The sequence below is a fragment of the Pyrus communis genome, chromosome 3 (assembly GCF_963583255.1).
Source record: "Pyrus communis chromosome 3, drPyrComm1.1, whole genome shotgun sequence".
Taxonomy (NCBI): Eukaryota; Viridiplantae; Streptophyta; class Magnoliopsida; order Rosales; family Rosaceae; genus Pyrus; species Pyrus communis.
Window position 1 is genome coordinate 26,503,082 of NC_084805.1, and position 22,572 is coordinate 26,525,653.

Sequence of the window (22,572 nt, forward strand, 5' to 3'; positions counted from 1 at the left end):
ACTTCCATTGTAGAATCTCCATCATTTTCGACGAACGCAACCGGTATCGATACATAATGAACATTTCACATCTGAAATCCGACTCAATGATAAATCGAAAATCCGAAACCAAACAAACAAACAAGGAAATGTATCAATCCCTCCAAATGGTAAGAAAAATTTGACAAAGCATGAATTTAAAAGAAGGGGCAAAAAAACACCACCATGAACTATTTATAATTAAACTTTTAGTCCTCTTTTGTTAACAGAAGGCTCCTACTCTCTGTACTACTAACTCATCAACTGAAACACCCAGCAGACATGAAGTCGAAACTTCGCAAGAACCTCAATCAAGAGACTCGCACACAATTATCTTCTAACCCTATTCGCTCAAACCGCTCTATCTTCAACGCCAACGTAAGTCCTTAACAAACAAAGCCGGTAAAGTCGAGGAATTCTCCAAATGCTGGATCCATTTCGCCTCTAATCGGTTCCTCCAACTTACCTAGTCCGAGTGCTCCCGAGCGTAAGTTCGAGATCATCTGATACGCATTCCTCAATCCTCTCACCTTCCCATGGCTTCACTAATCCTGTTGTGTTACTGCCAAATGCAAACTCCGCTGCCATCCCATCCGACATTGGGATGTCACCTGTGTGATCAATGCTTGCAGCAACTACCGGGGAACATGTTCCACTTTGCCCGGGAGTCCACATCCGAGACCCTGCACCTGACAAAGCCTCCTTCAAGTTAAAAGGGTTTTTCGAGACAAGGCTGAATGTTGGGGATGATGGGCCACTCTGAGGAATTTGCAGTCCAGCAAGCCATCCTGAATCAGGCAGAACCTGGCGACCGGGGCTTGGTGGGGTGGACGAAGGCAGGAAAGGGTAATGCTGCCCTGCCCAGCTTGAGCCAGCGACTGCTTCATCCCAGTCACTCTTGGTTCGAGGAGTTCGACAAGTTGGGGAGCTCAGCGGTGGGGTGACTGGAGCACTTATGGAACCCCCTTGAACAAAGAATTGGGGGAGCTTGGACATGGCAGACGATGAGCCTGATGAGAGCGTTTTAAGCCATGGGATCAGAGAATTCGCATCAGCATTACCGTTTTCATTTGCATGGTAGCGGGCAGGACTTGGGAAGGAAGATGAGGCAGGACTTGGATTGTAGGAAGCGCCGGGACTCGGATTGTAGGATGCACAGGGACTTGGCTGGTACGATGAACATGGACTTGCTGAGGTAGAACCCCCCATTATGTCCATGCGATCCACGGGTTTGCATCCCTACAACAAAGAACGCATAAAGTACGGTGAGACAAAGAACTTAATATGGTGCTGAAAAGATGCTACATTAACCTTTGATGTCTAACAAATGAAGAAACACAATTTTCTAGCAGACATAAAACTGTGTTTCATTCATTGTTTTCCTAAAAATGAACAGACAAAATAGTTGATCGAAGCAGAAAGATTTGTCCTTTATCGATTATGCTTTACAGCTATGTTTTCTGTACCAAAGGATAACACAAACGAGCATAGTTCTACAATCATCACTTCCACAGTCATTGCCAGTTCGAAAAAGCATTGAACTAATGATGAAGTCTTATGAAACTACAATCCGGCTAGTAGCAGGAGAAAAAAACTTGCATACACTCGAGTTTCACATCCTATGTTCCTATAGCAATCATCGCGCGAGGTGACCTAGTCCAACAAGTATAGGAAACTTAGGCCATGCTTGTAATTTGACTAATTGCACCAAGATTCACAAGTAAGACACAATTAAAAGAGGGAGCAATAATGTCAAACAGTGGATGCATATTGGTTACACGACCCCTCCACGACACGCCATCTCCCAACATGTTCCCTCTCCATCACTATCTCAAAAAAACCCACCGCACACGCTTTCCTGCCTCGGTCGCATTCACATTTTTAGCAAAAAATGAGAATCCAACGAGAAAAATCACCCCTTTTCTCACCTAAATCTCTTTCGGGCTAAAACCCTCTTTTTTTTTTTTTTTGGTGTCAAATAAATATATTTACAAAGTCGTACACAGTGCACTTGCAGTGCCACAATGAAGGTAAATCTATCACAACATTACTAACTACAATTAGGTATCGAACCCATCAGCACAAATATCAACTCCGACAATTACATGAGTCAATTTCTATCTAAATAAAAACAAATACCACTAAATTATACGTAATACGTCGCATATTTTAATCGCCAAGAGAAATTTCCACTTTCTAAATAAAAATCTAATTATTAGAATAAACACCATGATTAAAAAAAGGGAGAGAGCGCGGGCCCACAAACCATGATATGCCATGTTCTCAATCTAACGGAAAAGTACTGCTGGCGATTACCCGCAAATCTCGGAAAACAGGCCGTATAACTCCAAAAATATAAAATAAAATAAGAGTCATTGGTCGTCGCACCCATTTGGGTGTATAAAGACCGAACTGCCCTCACAGTCTATCGGAGAGTGTAGGCTCGTGAAGTAGCACTTTCGTGCATGATGAAACGGTAAGTTTACCGCAGTAAAAGGTATTTTCACTGCAGATTCTCAGAAGAAGTTTAAAAAAAAAAAAAAAAAAAGGTCGAAAGAACATTCAGTCACATTAAAGCCATGTGAAAGTTGACGGTGGGTCAAAAAGCCAAATGACGAAACTACCCTTGGAGAAACCCAAACGGCCAACATGAATCGAATATGCGGGGAAGGTCATTTCCCCGGTCTCGCAGGGTAATTTGGGAACACAAAAAGGTATGCAGGTCTCAGAATCTTGAGTTCGTCGTGTTCTGGAAAAGAAATCGAAAGCAGCTGCAGAAGCGAATCTCGAAGAACCTCGTGCTCCGTGCGCACAACAACTCTCGGCGTTCACGAGCTAACGTGCGCCGGTGGCTAAGATAACTGACTAAGAAATCAAGCAACCGAATCAATCTCAACCGTCGATCACGACGATCGGCACCAGACTAACCACGAGCTCCACCGCTTAAGCTACCTTAATCGAGAGTTTTCAAAAGCACAAAAGAAAAACCGGATCGGTACCAATTTACTAACGCCGCCGGCGCAATTTAACTGCGCCGGAGCAGATTTGCTAGCGTGCGCATTCGAGCTGAAAATGCTTTGAAAATTTAGAGAGAAAGAGAGAGAGAGGGAGAGGGATGAATTGTGTGTGCACCTTTCGGTAAGTGGTACCGTCTTCTTCGACTGTCCAGCCGGCTTCGTTGCAGAGAGCTTTGAGGACCTCGTTGTTGTCGCAGTGCTTCGGGAGCTTGTAGTTTCCGTACATCCGCAGCCCGGAGTAGATCTTCGCGGCGATTGCCCGGCGCCGCCGCTCCCGCTTCTTGTTGTTCTCTCTCTCCTTCCACGTCGGCATTCTCGTTCCCGACGTCATCATTCGGTCGCCCAGCGTTTCTTATTAATTTTCTCGGGGAACCAAACGGATCGACCCGCAAGTGGGGTGGACCGGTGGCGCGAACTGGCCGGCGAACCGGGATTGGCCCTTTTTGGTGGAGACTGAGTGGTTTTATTACACAGGGATAGAAGAGAAGAGCAGGGGGCTTTGGAGGAGAGCGAGCTAAATACAACGGGTGAATGTAATAGCCCCTGGATGATGACAATAATTACGAAGAGTGCCACTCCCTTTCTTTTGATTTTTCTTTTCGTTCTGACTCCGGAATCACGGGGCTTGACACGTGTTTAGGTTTTTCAAGATCGCGGGTGACAGCCTCGGACTTTCGCGGCAGCTAGGAGTGAATACGGGGTCGTTTTGAATAATAAGCAGCATTTTACATGAGAGGAGGATTCTCTCATCTTCCCCATCTCCTATTTGAATGATTACGGTTTAATCACATTAATATCTTATATTGATTTTTTTTTATAAAAATAATAAGATAAAAAATAATATTTAAAAAAAAAAGAAAGAAAGGGGATGAGAATAAAAAGAAAGAGAATCCTGCTCTTTTTACATGATCACTTTGCTTCTTGATTTATATTTTGATGTTCCAACAAAGCCAGGCACGAGTGATTACGTGATAATGACAGCGATGGGCAAAATGGGAAATTTGAGAGAGAGGGTGGGGGTGGATTGGGGATAAGGTTATGATTAGGCTTGTCATGATAATTGTATTTGTGGTCCATAAAAACAAAAAAGGAATTTGCACAAATGTCCCCTGAATTTTTTTGGGATGTGTTTATTTACCACCCATACTAAATTTTTTTGTTCAATTGTGTGCGGTTAAATTGCCACCTCTGTTATGTTATGCTAATTATGTCGTTAAGTTTAAGGTGATTTTGTCGATTTCTATCTAAAATACTTTGATCAAAATCTTTAAATTTATATAAACAATTAAAAAGGCGAAGAGAAGGAAAATTAGGAAATACATTGCAAAAGGTCAAGATGGAGAGAATGAGTTAGGGAAGAAGAGAAGGACGAAGTGGAGGAGGGATATAGACAAGTGGAGTTGCGGAGGAAAATACAGGAAACACAACAGAGGAGAAAAGACTGACTTGGGTTGTGTTGTGTGGGGGGGTCATAGAAATGAGATTATGAGTCGCAAGGTTTGACATCGGGTAGGGGCCTGACGGCTCCGAGTTGTGAGACCAGGTTGGTATCTAAGATGAGCCTCGTGGAATTTGATTAGTGGTAGTGGCGATTGTGCTGCCAAGAGGAGGGATGGTTAATATCCAGCAAGTGGAGGCGTACGGGGTGGAGGAAGGTACTAAGTCTCACTGTCTTTCTTCTTCTCTTTTCAATATTGTATTTCGTTATTTTAGAATTTTTTATTTAGTTTGAGTTGTCAATAAATTAATAGATTAAATTAGATCTGACCTACATGAAGAAGGTGCTTACTTTAACGAAAAAATTAACAGAAATCATCAAAGGTGGTACATTGGCACCAAAATTCAAGCCTAGGTGGTGTTGGACAAAGGATTTAGTTTAGGCGGCGAATGCACACACTTCTAATAATTAGGTGGTGTTTGTGCAAATCCCCAAAACAAAACATCAAACGGTCACATTCACTTGACCAAATTGCGTACTTTGACCAACCTGACAATTGACTGGCCCTAATCTTTTCTAGGTCGCTCTAGTTGGAGTATTGGACTAGGCTTCAATTTCAACCAATACCGACATATTAAAGACCAAACTATGAGTGAGTTAAGGGTTTGAACACCTTCAAATATATTTGAGCATGCACAAACCTACGGGTGGGAAAAGTTTGAGTACGTAATCGATGTGTTATAATATATAGAGAAGTGTTATTAGCATTTTAAAATTTTTATTCTACACTTCGTATAAGTGTATTTTTCTTTCTAAATATAGAAAGTTTGGAATGTAAAATGAGAATTTTGGAGTGCCAATAACAATTCTAAATATATATTATACGACAATCTTTGCATAGTACGAGTACATGGTGTGATATTAAGAACACGCAGTGTTCAGACTACAAACGAAGTGTTAACACTGTCTAGAATAGTGACTGTCTAAAATGTTAACAACAACGAGCGATTGTCTCTAATGGTAGCCCATGTGGGCAACAGTCCACTCGATATTAACCATGTTAATTTTCTCACTCTCCTCAATTTGCCTCGTGTCGCTCATTTCACAGTAACTTTTGTTCTTTAGTTTCAAGGATCAGCTCACTACAGTTTGCATCGTGAGTTAAAGATGTTTTGTTGTCAACTGTTTGTATATCCGCACATGCTAATGTTAACTTATACAACTTTTACAATACATTCATGATTATAAATTAGTGACAAGTAAATGGTTACGAACAACGCTTTAATTAGACTAGGAGTAGAAGTAATAGTGTAATGAGAAGTGTTAAAAGGACTTTCTCAACGTGAACTCTTTATAAACTTTTTGTCACCAATCATTTCACAGGTCAATTCTTGTATCAATATTATAAAACATTATGTCAACAATATGAAGTAGCAGAGACTCAGAGTCACTTTTAAGAGAGTCTCCTTACAAATTCTCGTGTGTAATTAGCTACTAAACCCTAGCCTAGGTTACCTATAGGTTGGAAGCGTAGCGTACGTATAATAAAAAGTCAAAGTTGAGATGGTAAATGATTTGTTTAGGGATGTGGGGGACAGTTTAAAGCGGCGGGGCCGGGGTTGCATGCCGGCGTGCGGTGGCAATGGGAAGTCTCTCTCTTCTCTATCTCTCTCTCTCTCTCTCTCTCTCTCTCTTCTCTCTCTCCCTCTCTTTGAGTTTGCAGCCAGTACTTTTGTCTTTTGTCAGTACTCTCTGTGTGTGTGTGTGTGTGTGATGTGTGACGGTGTCAGTTGAGTTTGTTTGGGTGTTGGTTGGTACTTTGGATTGGGGTGCACTGTATGAAGCGTGATCCGCCATGCACTGACTGGACTAGTGTCCTGTGTTCTGTTTGGGAGGTTCACGTGACAAATGCTGGTGGTGGACCGGGTATTGATCCAATATGTATGACTGACAGCTGACTGACATGATTCACATCGAGGCGGAGGAGGTGGTGAGCATTTTGTGGGGCCCCTAAATATCTGCTGTGCGCCACCATCCAAATTAGCTTGTCTTTCGGCTTCTCACTGATGGGGGCGGGCCGGGCTGGCCATCCCTCTGGCCCTCTGCCTCGTGCTCGCTTTCTCAACACTGGTTTTTTTGGTATCGCATCAGGTGGTTTCTGCCACTTTGTAAACTAGGTGGTGTTTAGGGTATGCATAGAGAGAGGGGCGATTTCTGCAATCTCCTATTAGCGTCTTGCACTATGTGTAAGTAGAGTCAAGAGACATTGTGAAAATCACTTTTTTGTGTTGATATTGCTACGTTGTGAACACAAAGCTATAATGTTAGATAATAATTAACTCAAGTATTGATCTGCATTTACACGTTGGTAAGAAAATCATCTTTCGTGGAGAACATTGTTTTTGTAGATGAAGTTGCCTCTACTTTAGTATGTATATGTATAATCACGTAGTTATTCATAATTGTTTGATTAGATAGAATCGTATCCACATGTATGGTATTCATAATTTGTTAATCTTGATATGATTTTTGTTACACTAAATTGAACATTCAACTTATTCATAATTTTAATTTATTATTCAACTCTCCAACAGCACTTGCAATCTCTGAAAAATGGTTAATTAACGATGATATGATTTCGATAGTATTGTTTTGTTGAGTTTATAAAGTTTTGATGTGATTTATATGATGTAATCCTAAATTGGGGTATAGCTTAAAACTATAACGTAGAAGTTTGTAAAGATATATAAACGAGAAACCTGCAATTTGTCAATTGTCAGCTTGCTATTTGGACAATAATAGTCTCTCACTTTACAAACTTCTACGTTATGTCCAAGCCGATGCCTCATGGGTCAATCTGTTTTCTCATTCGAGAAAGATAAATGATAAGAAGACCATTCAAAGTTGGACTTTTCAAGGACTCTCCACTACTTCATTTTTTTTTTTTCACAATTCTTGTCTTAACATTATAAAAGATTGTGCCAAAAATATAAGGTGACGGAAAATCTATGGAGAGTCCCACTTTTGAAATAGTCTTCTTAGCATTTCTCTTTCATTTTTTTTCAAAGAATGACTGGCATAAAAGGATATACCAACATCATGAAAGTGAGACTCTTTATAGACTCTCCGCTACCTCGTATTTTTTACAAATTCTCGTATCAATATTATAAAATATATGTGCCACAAAACATGAGGTAATAGAGAGTCTCACTTTAAAGGAGTCTCTTAGCATTTCTCTTTAATAAAATATGTCACAACTTTTAAGAAAATTCATCATAATTTTAAATATATTTTTCGAGAAGCTAGCAAGACGATTGAGTTTGCTAATTAATGACAAGAGAAACGTTAAGGAGACTATCTCAAAATTAAAACTCTCCATAGATTTTCTGCCACCTCATTTTTTTGATACAATATTTTATAATGTTGACACATAACTCGATGTCAAACAGTGAGATTAAATAAATACACGTATTTGTACTTATCTAACAAACCTGTGGTAGTGGCGTATCGTCAAACACGTGTACAGTAGAGGTTAGAAGATAATCGCCTTTTCTTTGAAAAACCGCCTTCTTTATTTATTTTAGAGTGCATTTTTGCTCACCACCCTTAAGTGATGGTAATGCTCATCACTCTATTTATCATCGTTAGATGAGTTTAAATTTTGAGATTTATGCATGTTCACTACACGATTCTCGAAATTCAAACTCATATAATAGTGATAAATAAAATGATAAACATACACCATATTAAATGGTGGTGAACAAAAATACTTCCTTTATTTTATTAAACAAACACGGCCTTGCGTGGCTCCAATTGGTGGCAAATACGCCACTAAAGCACGTGGGTCAGCACCCTTCGTTGAGACAAAATGACATAGTAGCAAGGTCGTCTCCAAGCATTTGTCCGAAAGCTAACTTAATCCGAATACTCAAATAAATAATGTGAATCCACTCAGTAGTGCAGTCTGATGATATTTATTTTTATTTGTGAGTGAGAGATCTTAGGTTTAAATTTTGTAGATGACAAATTCGATACTAAATTAGGTTGTACATTGTATGATTTAACCGAAATCTCCGTTCCTGTAATATAAAATATATAGTTATACTAAAAAAAAAAACGTAATGTGAAAAAATTGAATGTGTGTGGTGACTTCAAAATCCAATCAACTTTTCTCACTTTTCAACGATGAAGATTTGTAACAATTCGAAAAAGTCTACATTTAATACAACGCAAAAGTACGAGTAAGATTCAAAAACTTACATTTAATACAAAGCAAAATATACTACTGAGATTAAAAAATCAAATCTTATACATTCATTACTTTTACGATAATATGAATGCACTTAAAATGTAGAGAAATGCTAAAGGAACTCTCATAATTTAACTTAATTTTCATGCTAACATTATAAAATATTATGTAAAAAAATGAGACTTCAAAGAGTTTATTTAAAATCCTATTTTTAAAGAGGTCCGTTAGCATTGATCTAAAATGTTTTGTCTCTATGTCTTAAATTATTTTTCTAGTGAATAAAATAATTAAATCCTTGGGAAAAACAAAATTCTGTACGCGTTTCGAAAACAAGGATCCCCAAATATTCGGCCCATTCGAATCGTTTTTGGGGGCTTCGCAGTCGAATTTGCTCGCCCAAAGCTGATCACCCTCTCTCTCCTCTCTGCAACTTCCTACTACTGACCCCCTCTATTCTTATCAACTTCTCGTTGCTTTCGCTTCAAGCCTTCCGTTCCATTAATTTTTTTAGTTTTTCAAACCTCCCGACTTTTCAAAGAATGCGAATTGAAACTGTAGTTTGGTTTCCGGAAACTGTTCCAACGAGCTGCAAAACGACTCGTCAAAAATGCGATTTTGTTTCGAATTCTCCAACTAAATAAATCAGAGTTGAAAAGTCATCTGAGATATTTGATTTTGGTCAATTGCTGGATTCTTGTTTCCGTTTCTTCGGGGTTGACTGAACTGCGACTTCTGGTAATTAGCTAGAATTTTCAGTCGTCCCCATTTGGGGTATTTTTATTGGGTTGAATTTCGAGTCCCCAGTTGAAAATTCAATGCGATTTTCATTTGGGTTCTTCTGATTCAATGGAAAGTTGAGGTCTTGGAAGGTTCTCTTTTGAAGGGTCTTCAGCTGGGTTTTGGGTCTCATTGATATTGGAAAGTTTCGTTTTTGGGTTGAGATAATGTAAAATTTGAGGTTTTCGAATCGAGTTTTTGTGAGCTTGAAGGGTTTGATTTTTTTTCTGGGATTTTAGAGTTTTGTGGGGGGTTTTCGGGTGCTCTTGATTCATTGGAAAGATTCGTTTTTGGGTTGAAAAATGTAAATTTGAGGATTTCGAATCGATTTTTGGGTCCTGCGTATACAAGTGAGCTTGAAGGATTGGATTTTTCAAGAATATTAGAGCTTTGAGCAATGAGGAGTGGTTGATCATTTAGCTAACCTTAATTCATTGGAAAGTTTCGTTTTTCGGGTTGAAGGCATGTAAACTCGAGGTTTTCGGATTGGAGTTTTGGTCCTGCATACACAAGGGAGCTTGATGGATTTGAACTTTCTGAGATTTTAGAGTTTCCGAGATGGGGTTGTCGATTTAGTTCTGGGTTTTGATTTGGGTTGTGGGGAATTGAATCAATTGATTAGGATGGAGGAAGTTCAAGGTGGCACGAGTTCGCTGCCTCCTTTCCTTTCCAAGACATATGAGATGGTAGATGATGCTTCAACAGATTCAATTGTGTCATGGAGTGCCAGTAATAAGAGCTTCATTGTTTGGAATCCGCCGGAGTTCGCTAGGGATTTGCTGCCAAAGTTCTTCAAGCACAACAACTTCTCTAGCTTCATCAGGCAACTCAATACCTACGTAAGTCAATCGAGTTTTTTAACTCAATTCCGCTTCAGTTTCAGTTTCAGCTTGCTTTCTTTTGCTTCTGTTGTTTGACATTGGTGTATACACATTTATGGTATGCTTGTAGTTTTAGTTGCTTAAAGTGATTTGAATTATTACAATAGGGTTTTAGAAAAATTGATCCGGAGCAATGGGAATTCGCCAATGACGATTTTATTAGAAGTCAGCCACACATTATGAAGAATATCCGTAGGCGAAAGCCGGTGCACAGCCACTCTTTGCAGAATCTTCAAGTCCAAGGGCAAGGGACTTCATTGTCCGAAGCTGAACGGCAGAGTATGAAGGTTGAAATCGAGAGGCTTAAACATGAGAAAGAACGCCTTGGTGTGGAGGTACAGAGGCATGAGCAGGAGCGGCATGGATTGGAGTTGCAGATGCAGTTCTTGATGGACCGTTTGCAAGACATGGAAAAGCAGCAGCAAACCATGGCGGCTTTTGTGGCTAGGGTTTTGCAGAAACCGGGGATTGCCTCCAATCCTGTTCCGCAGTTAGAAGTCCGTGAGCGAAAGAGAAGGTTGCCAAGAATCAGTTGGTCCTTCGATGATGATAACAGTGGATATAATCAGATGGTTAGTTCACAAGCTGTAATTAGAGAAAGTGGGAGTATGGAAAAGTTGGAGCAGTTGGAGTCTTTCTTAACATTTTGGGAAGATACCATTCATGATGTTAGTCACAATAACATCCAGGTTGGTTCAAACCGAGAGGCGGATGAATCTACAAGTGGTAACGAAAGCACAGCTTTGTCTTCCATACAACTGAATGCTGACATTCGGTCAAAATCCCCTGGAATTGACATGAATGCTGAACCCCCTGCTTCTGTTGCTCCCAAGCCTGCTCCATCACAATCCTCGAAAGAACAAACAGCTGGAATTGCTGCTTCTGCACCCACCACCGCCTTGATACAACAAACATCTAAAGAAAAAACAGATGGAACCATCGCTTCTGCAGCCACTGGGGTCAATGACGTATTTTGGGAACAGTTCTTAACAGAGAATCCTGGTACGTCGGAAGCACAGGAAGTTCTGATCGAAAGAAAGGATTCCGATGGTAAAAAGAATGACAGCAAACCTGGTGATCATGGTATGTTGTGGTGGAATATGAGGAATGTAAATAACCTTACAGAACAGATGGGGCATCTTACTCCAGTAGAGAAAACCTGATATTACTAGTTCTTTTATTCAGGTATAAATTTAGGTATGAATACTTTGTTCTGGCTATATATAGATATTCTGTGTTTGAGTTCATTTTCTTCCTGATTATCTTTATATTCTAATTACTATTCTTATACCTATAAACTAATATAACATCGTTTAATTATTTTTATGTAAGAATTTTACGTGCTTTTAATCTCGCTCTCCTTATGATGCCCATGTACGTTAATCAACAATTCACAGATTTTCATCCACGTTAACTTTTGTTATTAGACAATTTGCTGCGCTTCATATGGCTGTGCACATGAGTCTGTTAACCCAGTTGCCTTGAAGTTCAATGATCTTAATTCTGTTTCATTCCAACTGGGCATCTGGTGTTTGGTTGACTTGATAGTTCAACGAAGGGTCTTCAGCTCGAGTAATTGCTTCTTTTTCTATAGAATTTATATTCTTCGCTGAGGATATCTTCATGTGACACGACTAGTTGTGGGAAATACATACTTCTGAACTCATATGAAATGATTGTTTACAGCCTTATTATGCATCTGCTGTTTTGATGAAGTTCTCTGTGGTTGTAGGTTCCTCTCGATAAGTAGCATTTTTACTTTTGATTTGAAGAACCGTATGAATTTTTGCGGGGTTTGAAGATTGAAACTGGGTTTTACCACCTTAATCTTCCCCGCATTTGTGCATCTTACACACATTGTAATTCTACATTTGCATTGCTTAGTTGACTTTCACAAATTTTGAAGCAGTAAGAGCAATTAGAATTAGAAAAGTAGTAGTGTTATCTACTTTACAAGTTTTGCTATCATTAGCTAAAGAGAAATTAGTCACTGCCATATTGTTCATGCTGTAGTTCAGTACCGACACAGGTCCGGTTCATGACAAACCATACCTGCCGGAATACCTTGATGATGAGATCATGGTATTCGTCGGAATTCAAGGTTAGGTAACAAGCCAAGAGCTCTTCCAGATCCTCCGGCTGGGTTATCTTTTTCTCCACAATCATCTCAACCATGGAGTCTCTGAAGTCCTTCTGTGGGTCGAACGAGCACTTCACCACTGCAAAGCTGTTCAACCCTGTTCTTACCTGCTGTACCGCTCTCTCCTGAGCCTCACTTTCAGTCTTCAGTTTGGCCTTCGTCATGTCTTCGAGAGCCTTTACTTTGCAGATTTCGACCCTTGAAGCTGTCCGCGGAGAACAAACTCTGACCTTGCAACTCCTCCTTGTCCTTCTCCTCTGCAATTCCCTGCTTATGTAGAGAGATTTCCGGTGCTTCTCGCTCTTCGACTTCACGTGTTCCATCTTCCTTTCTTTCAATCTCTGCCAATCTGAACTCTGTTTTTCTTCTGCAGTCTCCGGGTTCAAAGCTTCTTCCTCAATTGTTTCCAGACCAGAAGTTCTCGAATTCCATGAAGGTAAATCTTGATTCTTTACTGCTGCTAACATTTCCAGTACATCATTTCTCACAGAAGCTGTTGATCTGTCTTCTTTCTTAACCGCTTCTCGTTCGAATTCCTCCTTTCCGAAAACTCCTTCGTTCTTCATCCATTTCGAGTCTTTCGCAGTCACAGGTTTATGCATGCCCATCAACTTCTGAGACCCTTCTCTTCCCTCCACTTTTCTACCACTCTTTTGAAACCCTCCACAAATGGATTTCCGAACGTCAAACTCATCATCCGAATCGTACCGCACCGACCTCAAAACCCCCCTGTTATTCCCTTCAGCACTATCTTCCCCAAAAGACAGCCTCCAAAACGCATCATCCTCGTCATCATCCGCGCCATGAAACCTCCCACCACCATGACTACCACACCTCGGCAAATCCAAAGGTGCAGAATTCTGCTTCTCTTTCCAGTTTCCCTTCCCGGGTTTCGGTTCCGAATTCCCACTCTTGTGCTTGAACTTGGAAAGCCATGAACTTGGAAAGACATGAGAGATCAGAGAAGGCTTTGAAGAAGAAGAAGAAGAAGAAGAAGAAGAAGTAGGGGGATGCTTTTGCTTTTTGGTACCCCACTTCATGATTAAATTCCACCGAAAATCTGAATTCCAAAAGGGAATTTGGACTGTTTGGAGTTGCAGAGAAGGAAGATTGATCAAGTTGTAGGGCTGTAGGAGCTTAGAGGAAGGAGGGACGGACGGTTAATAGGAACGTGGGTGGGTGTGGGCAACGGGTAGTGTTTTTCTGGATTTGTTTTTCAAAAGAAAGGCCCGCCCTAAATCTTGTGACCACTCACCCACTTTTTCCCTACTTTTGTGCCTTCTTTTTTGGGATAAAAAGGAGAAGCAATTATGTGTTGTCTCTGCCCATCATAGCATATTAGCATTAACCTCGCCACAAATTGGAGAGATTTTTTCCTGTACCGGAAACATGACCAAGTGTCGTAGATACTTGAAAATAAAAAATCAATCACTTATATTATAATATTTGATGTACTGGACGGTGTTTCTTGTATACTGAAAATTTTCTCCACAAATTGGAGCGGCTTCACATTCATTAATGCATGAAAACTATATATTCTTGAATTTGATTTGCTATAGAACAATTCATTTATTACAACTTATTACAAAGTTAGAAACTAACTCAACTGAAAGCAAGTTGATGAGCAATTATGTGGTTAGAAAGGAGAAAACTTGTGTAGACAGTCAGATCACGTGTATTATTGAACTTTTATAGTCAAACGAACATCAATTTTTTTCTCTCGTGATCAAAGACTATTTAGTGTATACAATGATATAGAGCTCACTTTGATGACTAAGTGTAACTGTTTGGAAAAATTCTTGAGTGTTTCTGATTCTAAATAACTATGCATTCGTTTCTATCATCACGTGACTAAAGACACATATAGGATTAAATATGAATTGTGAGATTGCATGCTTAATCAGGTTTTTCCATTGTCGTAGACATTTACTAGGGTTTTTTAATACAACATTATGAGGGGATGGAAAATTGAAATATTCTACCAAACGGGCACATGTGACATAATTAATTATCAAACTCGTCACCTATAATTACACGTTGTCCATTTATTTATTTCTGTGTGTTTTGGGTTTTGTTTGGGGCACCCATATCCGTTTGTCCTTTTTATTCCTACTTTTTGCTTTGTTGCTTTGTCTTTGGTCCTGAGTTTTGAGTCTTTCTATTCAGTTTGGTCAAAAAGATTAGTACAGTGGGCCACTGGTCAGACTAGTTGAATGCAAAAAGGGCTCTGAATTGGTCGAATTGGGCTGGACTGATCTGAAATTTGGGAGGGAACCAAACATGAGAATTGCTAACCCACATCTAGATTGGGCTCCTAAACTTGGTCTTGCTCAATTTAGAATGCAGATGAATAATCTTGTGACCATCAAGTTTAAAACACGTGCATAACATAAATTCGGTTACGTGGAGCATGCGCAATCCTTAGGCATCACATATGGGCCAATATGTTATGATACCACAAAGAAAATTATGGTTTCACCATAAAACCAATTGTCAATATTAAGAGTAGTTCAGCCTCTTATAAACCCTTACATGGTTTGATCTTCTCAAATGTGGAACTTTTGTCCTCACATTCTCACATAACTAACTTGTGATGGGACATCTGTTCCTGCAACTCTCATTACAGATCTCCCATCACTTAATTGCATGTAAATCTTTCTCCTAATTTGGATCGTGTCAACGAGTTTTCTGATACACAAAATCTTGTTTTTTAAGTTGCTTGCATTAAATTCAACGAGAATACTATTCTTGTCTAGAACTGTTGTTTCCCTGCCGTAAAACGCCCGGTCTGGAAAATTTCTCAGCCGATTCAAAGTCACTAAGTCATGCCTGCAATTTAAATTTTAATTTCGACCCTTTTGGTTGCATTTCTTAGCACATTCAAAGCCACTAGCAATGCTCCTGTTGAGTATTGATATGGTCAAAGACTCTCAATGCATTATAACTCCTTCTTTCTTTCGTATGACGGTTACTCAGTCACATGATATTATAATTTGTTTATATATTTTATTAATTATATTGTCCCTAAAACATAAACTTGTCAATCACCCATATTATAACAGTTGAATTAATAACAAAACGTGATGATATTATGTCTGTCTTGTTCAACACTGAGAAATCAACATTCATGTTTCAACCACGTTATATTGTAATAAAATATGCCGGCTACAAAGAAAGACATTAGTTCTATGAGGATTTTTTTTTTTTAATTGATGAATTATGAGGAATTGACATTCAACCATCTTATAATTACCTAATTATATATAAAAATACACTAATCCAAATACAAGGTTAAAAACTCGTGACTCCACCGAGACTGAAAACTACAATTCTTTCTCCAAAACCCAAGACTTCCTGCCTTGGAGGCAATTTATTAATTAAATTGTACTAAGAATTCCAGACTTTTCTTGCCGTCCAGGCAGTCCAAATCATGAACAAATGGAACAAAACCAGTGAGGGTTGCCTTGTTTTGAAGGTGAAGAAGAGAACCACTCCTCCACTGTGCACATTGTCATCCACATGGGCATTGCCAAATGGATGGATAAGAAGCACACAAAGTGATATTCCTATGCTATTACCAAATAAAAAATAGTCTACGGCATTTTCCCTTGTAGACAAATCATAGTTTAACGTATACATAAACATTACTTTAATCTAAATTGACAAGAGAAATCGAACTTGAATATAACGGAGCGAGTACTATCCCGGTCAACTAACCTAACCCACATCTACAATGTATATGAATTTCTTTTAGGGTTTTAACCATTTTTTTTTTTATATGTATCAGACTGTAATTGGGTTTTAACCAATGAGTTGGGATCTTTGGATCTTGATGTAGCAAAACAACTCATTGAATTGTTAATAAAACTTATTTAGTTTGATTTTGTCTTACATCATCATCATTACTAATCTCATCTCTATATTATGGTGATAAACTGATTTTAACGAGTATCCATTAACAATCCAATGAATTAATTCACTACTTCTATTTGGATTTTTAATTGGGACCCAATAAAGTTCAAGTTGAGCTACTCCTTTAAAACCTAGCCCATCAGTTTTATTTTTTATTATCATCTTGTCTATAAGCGGTGATTTTTTTCATTTGTTTAATATGAAAGGGGACCAAGGAAATGGGGTATAAGCTGTAAGCAATATGGATGTTGTGCTATTTATCATTAGAAACCATCATTACTAATGCAACTGCTTTGATTTGGCCTCGACCAGAAAAACTTCGGTAGGATGTCTTATCATGTAATCTGTAAGTGCTTTTCACAAAAAACATGAGATTTGCTGTATTTTGAATCTTATTTGATTTTACTCAATATGAAAATTGACCTAATCAGACAATCTTGTTAAAGTACGGTCTCCTCTAACCACAAAATAAATGGAGCCTTTTGGTGCATCAGCTTTGATTACGTTCCCTTCCTTTCAATCCGATAGTAATAAGTAGGTGGGATTGCCTTAGTGAAAGGCATGCTTCCTCCTCCACTACACACAGTTGCCATTACAAAAGCTCTCGATTACAGACAAGATTCTGCTTCCAAGTGGAATTTTCCAACAGACTTCAGTGGTTGTCTAACGCCCATCCAAGCATATTCTCTTAAAAGATAGGTTAAAAAAGAAGCCAATTGCATCTTCCAAGCTTTATCTCACCCAAGGTGCTCGAAACAACTCAACGAAAACAATAGGATTCCGACACTCGAATCCAATTGTATAATTGAGAGTGTCCGAGTTTTGATTTAAAAAAATCAAAAGTTGGACACGTGTCCTCGCCTGATTGGTTATCAGCTCTTTCGGCAGCGAAGTCTTGTTTAGGAAAGAATGGATCAAGATCCTCTCTTGACCCTAAAAAACTGAGCCTGCTAAGCAGGCAATCGTGACCGTTGAAATTTGATCTAACGGTTACAATTATTATAACTTTTAGCAAGTTCTCTGTTTACAGCTGTTGGATCAAATTTCAACAGCTACGATTGTCTGCTCAGCAAGCTGAGTTTTTTAAGGTCAGGGAGGATCCTGATCCGGAAAGAATAAAGAGTGTATCGGAATAGTGATGTGACGCTTGACCGTGTGACTAATGCTTGGCTGATAAGAATCCATGGCATAGACGAAACCTCACCAAACCTGGCATTTGGTCATTCAAACAATTGAATGAAGAAATTATGTCCACTCTTACATCACGGACGAATAACCACTAATTCTAGTCTCCAGAAAGTTCCCCAATGAGGAAATATCTTCATCCCTTTCCCCTACACTCTTCCATAACGTTCTTCGGACCATTCAACAACTAAGCTGCCTACCACGTGTAAATATGAGAGTAGAATTCTCTCTCGTCCAAATTCTCCTCCTCTTCAGTCTACTCTTATTTGAACGGTTACGATTATACTATGTCAACATTTTGTGTTGACTTTATAGAGAGATAAGAGGAGAGTGAGAAAGGAGGAGAGGGTAGGGGAAGGAATTGGAACGGAGAGAAAATCCTACTCGGTAAATATGGATCTTAAAGTAACAGAAACATCAAATGACTTTCACTTTCTGAATATTCAAATGCATGCGACTTGAAAGGTATTATCCCTTTGCGCTTTTAAGTTTTTGCACCAAACGTAATCAGAAGTATTTTTTATTGTCGGTAAGCGCTTTTAACTCTTGTTAAAGGTCTTGAACAGGCCCTCCGTATTTGCATGTGAATTTATCATTATTTATTAGATGTAATAGTAACAGTATCAGTCTCTGCATTCTCAGTCTAGATCAAACTTCAAATGTGACATTTCATGGCTGCAATTTGAGTACATAAGGATTAGGCAGAAACTTCAAATGTGACTCCTAGCATCAAATTCAGAAGAATTCCGATGGCATTACAATGTACGTCCCTATTCAGAAGACAAAACAGTATTTGGAGCTAATGGAAGACTTAACCCAAAACAGAGCGCAACAGCGTTCTAGAATTCATAGGCAACCCTACTTAGTGAGATAAGGCACTTAAACAGAGTATTTGTTCAGACCGTCGAAACAACACCTCAAACTGCAGTTTATCAATGTAATTGTAATGGTCTTGCAATTTTTCTGAACACTTTCTGTTTTCGTTTGCCAAATCATTCAACATTACAATGTATACTGATCTTACACTAGAAGCTCGACAACACAAAGTATTCACTAAAATCACAGTAAATACGATACTCCTGTAACTTCTTTATGACCTCCAATTTCAATGAAAGAATGTGTAAATATTTCCAACAAAAATGGGAAGAACACATATAAGCAAGGAAGACTATAAATCTAGGGTTGATGTTACCACTACAAAACAGGCACGGAAATGGACAGCGGCACGGAGACATCACCTACGAAACTCGAATCCCTATTAGCAGCTGAGTTACCTGCAAGTGCATATCCCACGCCGAGACCACCAAAATGCATTGCTGCAGCATTCTCACACCTTTGGAACACTCTAGCAAGAGAAGCTGCCTTTCTTCTTGCCCGCTTTGTACCAGTAAAAAGCAACGTCTGAAGTAACCCTGCCAAAGCTGGAGCCTTAACTACCATCTCAGTTGCAGCAGCTCCACCGCTTCGGCACAGCTCCAGCAAAGCTGCAACTGCATTTTCTTTACCCCTTGGAGTCCCACCACGCATCATCCCTATCAAACCTGCCACTGCCATGTCCTCTTTCGCCACCGCTTTTGCCCCAATATGCTGCCTGACAACCAATGCCAATGCACCGGCTGCTTCCTCAGCAACCCCTTCGTTTCCCAATGCACTTACAAGCGCTGTAACAGCCCCAGCCTCTATCATTCTCGTGCAATTTTCGGTGTGAGTTGACAGGTTATACAAAGCTGTCACAGCATCCTTCTTTCCTCTTGGGGTACCCTCTCTCAACAATCCTGCCAAAGCTTCGATTCCCCCTTCCTCGTCCGCTATTCTCTTCTTATAGTCATGAACCGCCGATAGACTAAACAAAGTTGCTGCAGCATTCTCCCTCGCCTCAGTCGTGTGCCCAAACCTCAGAACATTAACAATGGACCCCAAACACCCTTCTTCGTCCATAACTCGGCTTTTGTTTTTATCATATATCGATAAGTTGAGCATTGCAGTCACAGAATTCTCTTGGGCAACAGAGTTTGGAGACGAGAGTAACTTACAAAGATGGGGAATTGCCCCAGCTTCCGCAATGAAAGCGCGGTTTTCTCTTCCTGTTTTTGCCAGTAATCGAATTTCACGAGCAGCTATAGTTTGTGCGCACGGTGATCCATCCTCCAGCCGTTGGATGAGAAGCCCCGCGGTCGCTTTGTTGGCTGCAACAGCAGCCTTAGAGGGAGAAGCAGCTGCAAAGCTGTCTGCTGATGCATATGCAGACTCTGGAGGGTCGTACGGAATTCCATAAGCAGTGCACCACTGCATGATCAAATTCCTCAAAGCCCGGTTCGGAACCAGGCGAGTGCTGGGCAGCATTTGTCCTGTTTTCGGACAAGTACAATTCCCTTCTTCCAGCCACCTCGAAATTGAACTCCGATCATATGTCTGTCCTGTTGAAATGATCACTGGCTCTCTCATCAAATCCAATGATATGGGGCAGCAAAAGTCCTTCGGAATCGTTATAAAAGTCTCCGCAATCTCCTGAGCAATCAACCCTTTTCGGGGCTTCCTCTGATTGTTCCCAATCCCCAATTCAACCTCGTCTTCTTCGAAACCGAAAAGCAAAAACCTGCAATACCGAGTGAATGCCACAAACCCATTAAGCACCGAAACGGTGGGCTCAACGTCACCTTCGTGGTTCACAATCTGCTCCTCCAAGAACTCGATTTCGTGCCGGCAACTCTTGGCGTCTCGAATCCCCATTCTTTCAACGAAAAACAACCACAAATCGGCGGAGTCAGGAACCCGGCCCTTCTCGAATTCGTCAAGGAACGAAAAGAACTGAACCCTTAATTCTTCATCTCCTTTGTCGATGAACAGCATCGCCCTCCTGGCCTGTCGCTGCAGGAGCTCAATCTGTTCCCTCACGTCCTCCCCCAATTCGACGTCCTCCATCGGAAACACGTCCAAAAGGGTCGAAATTTCCTGATTCAAATCGTGAAAATGGCCGGAAATTGGATGGTTCTGAAGCAAAAGCCACAACTTACTTGACCGGGCGCAGTAATCGAGGAGTATTTTGGATCTGTATAGCAGCAAGTAGAGCTCTTTCAGGCAGATGACCGCCGTCCATGGCATAGCAGCCCCGGAGTCACTCAGATACTCCAAGAGCACGAGAAAGATTTCGACTTTCCGCACCAGCGACCTCGAATTCCGCCGCTGGAAGGAGAAAGACTTGTCTGAGAAGGAGGAAACTATCTCGGCGGTGACCGAGACAAGGGTCTGTACAAGGGCCACGTCAGAGAGGTCAACCGGAGCTAAAAACGCCTCCAGGGAAGGTGACCTCCGCCGGCGCATCGATGAGAATATCGCCGCCGAAGCCATGAAGATTTTGAAGAAACAAGCAACTGGGCAGAGTCAAATATCCTCGACGAATCCAAAGCCTCTGGCTTTGATTGGCGGTTTTGTACAATCTTCGAAGGAAATGAAATGGGATTGTTTGGGAAATTGTATAAATGGTGGGGGACGATTCCGCGTTGCAAAAGCCGACCCGGGCGACTCGGATGACTCGGTGGATTTCCGAAAAGTAGGAGGAGGACTTTAGTGTTTGTCTTCTCCTCTCTTTATATTTTGTTCCACCAATTTCTAGGAAAGGAGGGGCTTTGACTGAGAGGAGAGAGAAAGAGAGGAGAGAGAGAGAAGATTCAATTGAATTGAAAATATGAGTTCATATTTTGGAGAGATTCCAGTGCAGCGTTCGATGCTGTAGCAGCAGGCAGCAATAATATGGATGCCCAATGTCCACATTTCCTTTCTGTTTTTGAGAAAAATTAATAAAAATGAATTAAAAAATTTTAATTTAACGATAATAATAAAATAAAAAATAAAATGAATAGTATTAAGATTGACTTTTTAATATAAAAATATAATTTTTCGTTAAATTAAACAACAAAAGCTTAAAGTTTTCTTGTTTTTGTTGTTGTTGGCATTGCCGCTGGTTTCCGTGACCAAAAAGGACACGCGATTTCTTCCAGTTTACTTACTTCTTTGGACTTTGGATTCTTACGAAGTCATCCACCATAACAGGGACTCCGAGGTGGGAGAGGAACCTCTATGTTACATGTATATTCTTCAGGTTGTGATTCGTGTCAATAATATTATTCTCGTTCTTTTAGAATTTTACCGTTTAGTAAAATTATAATTCTTTATTGTTTGATCAATCTAATAACAGAGAAAAAAGTAAAACAATAAGGTTGAATTAAACAATTATTTTCTTTCCGCGTTGTGTTAAGATCGAAGGGGAGTTAGTCCACAAGTTTCTAAGACCATAGGATTCAAGAAAACATGATTGCCAATGACTTAATGGTATTAATATCGTATGAAAAGAAACTAAGTATTGCATTAGTGACACAAGAAGTCACGGTAATAATACATCGTATCACGAAAGTTATTTTTTTCAAATGTAAAACACCAAAATGGTTCTTCGGAGTTTTTCAAAACTAATCAATGTTAGATAGAAAATTTAAGATTAACGTGTCGTATTATTGATTTAGATCTTATCCTGAGGTGTAGATGAGTCATTGTGCAGTGTCCCATTATTTACGTGAAGAACACAATTTCTCATTGAATTTGGCTGCCATTTTTGGGATTCCTTTCCTTCAAACTGCCAGTTGAAGCCCACAGTTTTTGCGATCACCCTAAATTTCCCTATCACATAGCGTCATCACCCACCACTTTATATCAATTTTATGTGGACGTTGTTAGGATTGTTATCTGCGTAGATTTGCAATTGCAGCACGTATACAGTCTAGAATATGGTAATTGTCTTATCAAATGAAGTAAGAATGATAAACACAAAAAAAAGCATTTGTTGTTAAATTTCGCATACGTAAGAGGATCAAACGGAAGCAAATTCTCTTTACGTTCAGATCTCCCTTTATTCAAGTGGTACTTTGTCTTGCCGTGTTTTTCTAAGATTTCTTTTTCGATTA

At 39.8% G+C, this 22,572-nt stretch overlaps 4 protein-coding genes across 4 annotated transcripts; 1 reads left to right on the forward strand and 3 right to left on the reverse strand.

The window, feature by feature from the left end:
• Positions 1–147: 147 nt before the first annotated feature.
• On the reverse strand, positions 148–3,531 carry LOC137728054 (BES1/BZR1 homolog protein 3-like). Its single transcript, XM_068466937.1, has 2 exons — positions 3,151–3,531; positions 148–1,257 (listed from the first exon to the last, which is right to left on the reverse strand). Exons 1-2 carry the CDS (start codon positions 3,367–3,369, stop codon positions 481–483), a joined length of 996 nt encoding a protein of 331 aa, XP_068323038.1. The 5' UTR covers positions 3,370–3,531; the 3' UTR covers positions 148–480.
• Positions 3,532–9,030: 5,499 nt separating this feature from the next.
• On the forward strand, positions 9,031–11,627 carry LOC137730220 (heat stress transcription factor A-4c-like). The gene is made up of 2 exons (XM_068469288.1): positions 9,031–10,338; positions 10,488–11,627. The coding sequence occupies exons 1-2, from the start codon at positions 10,123–10,125 to the stop codon at positions 11,541–11,543; spliced, it is 1,272 nt and encodes a 423-aa protein (XP_068325389.1). The 5' UTR covers positions 9,031–10,122; the 3' UTR covers positions 11,544–11,627.
• A 220-nt stretch (positions 11,628–11,847) lies between these two features.
• LOC137730221 (transcription repressor OFP5-like) lies at positions 11,848–14,019 on the reverse strand. The gene has a single exon (XM_068469289.1). The coding sequence runs from the start codon at positions 13,558–13,560 to the stop codon at positions 12,364–12,366; it is 1,197 nt and encodes a 398-aa protein (XP_068325390.1). The 5' UTR covers positions 13,561–14,019; the 3' UTR covers positions 11,848–12,363.
• Positions 14,020–18,207: 4,188 nt separating this feature from the next.
• LOC137728841 (U-box domain-containing protein 17-like) lies at positions 18,208–21,262 on the reverse strand. The gene has a single exon (XM_068467618.1). The coding sequence runs from the start codon at positions 20,963–20,965 to the stop codon at positions 18,812–18,814; it is 2,154 nt and encodes a 717-aa protein (XP_068323719.1). The 5' UTR covers positions 20,966–21,262; the 3' UTR covers positions 18,208–18,811.
• Between the last annotated feature and the right edge of the window lie 1,310 nt (positions 21,263–22,572).

Bases quoted from the DNA above. Each gene is read 5' to 3' on its own strand.
- LOC137728054 (XM_068466937.1), bottom strand. From the start codon at position 3,369: ATGATGACGTCGGGAACGAGAATGCCGACGTGGAAGGAGAGAGAGAAC. The intron at 1,258-3,150 runs GTGCACACACAA...TCTTTGTTGTAG, and splicing joins ACGGTACCACTTACCGAAAG to GGATGCAAACCCGTGGATCG.
- LOC137730220 (XM_068469288.1), top strand. From the start codon at position 10,123: ATGGAGGAAGTTCAAGGTGGCACGAGTTCGCTGCCTCCTTTCCTTTCC. The intron at 10,339-10,487 runs GTAAGTCAATCG...TTATTACAATAG, and splicing joins TCAGGCAACTCAATACCTAC to GGTTTTAGAAAAATTGATCC.
- LOC137730221 (XM_068469289.1), bottom strand. From the start codon at position 13,560: ATGAAGTGGGGTACCAAAAAGCAAAAGCATCCCCCTACTTCTTCTTCT.
- LOC137728841 (XM_068467618.1), bottom strand. From the start codon at position 20,965: ATGGCTTCGGCGGCGATATTCTCATCGATGCGCCGGCGGAGGTCACCT.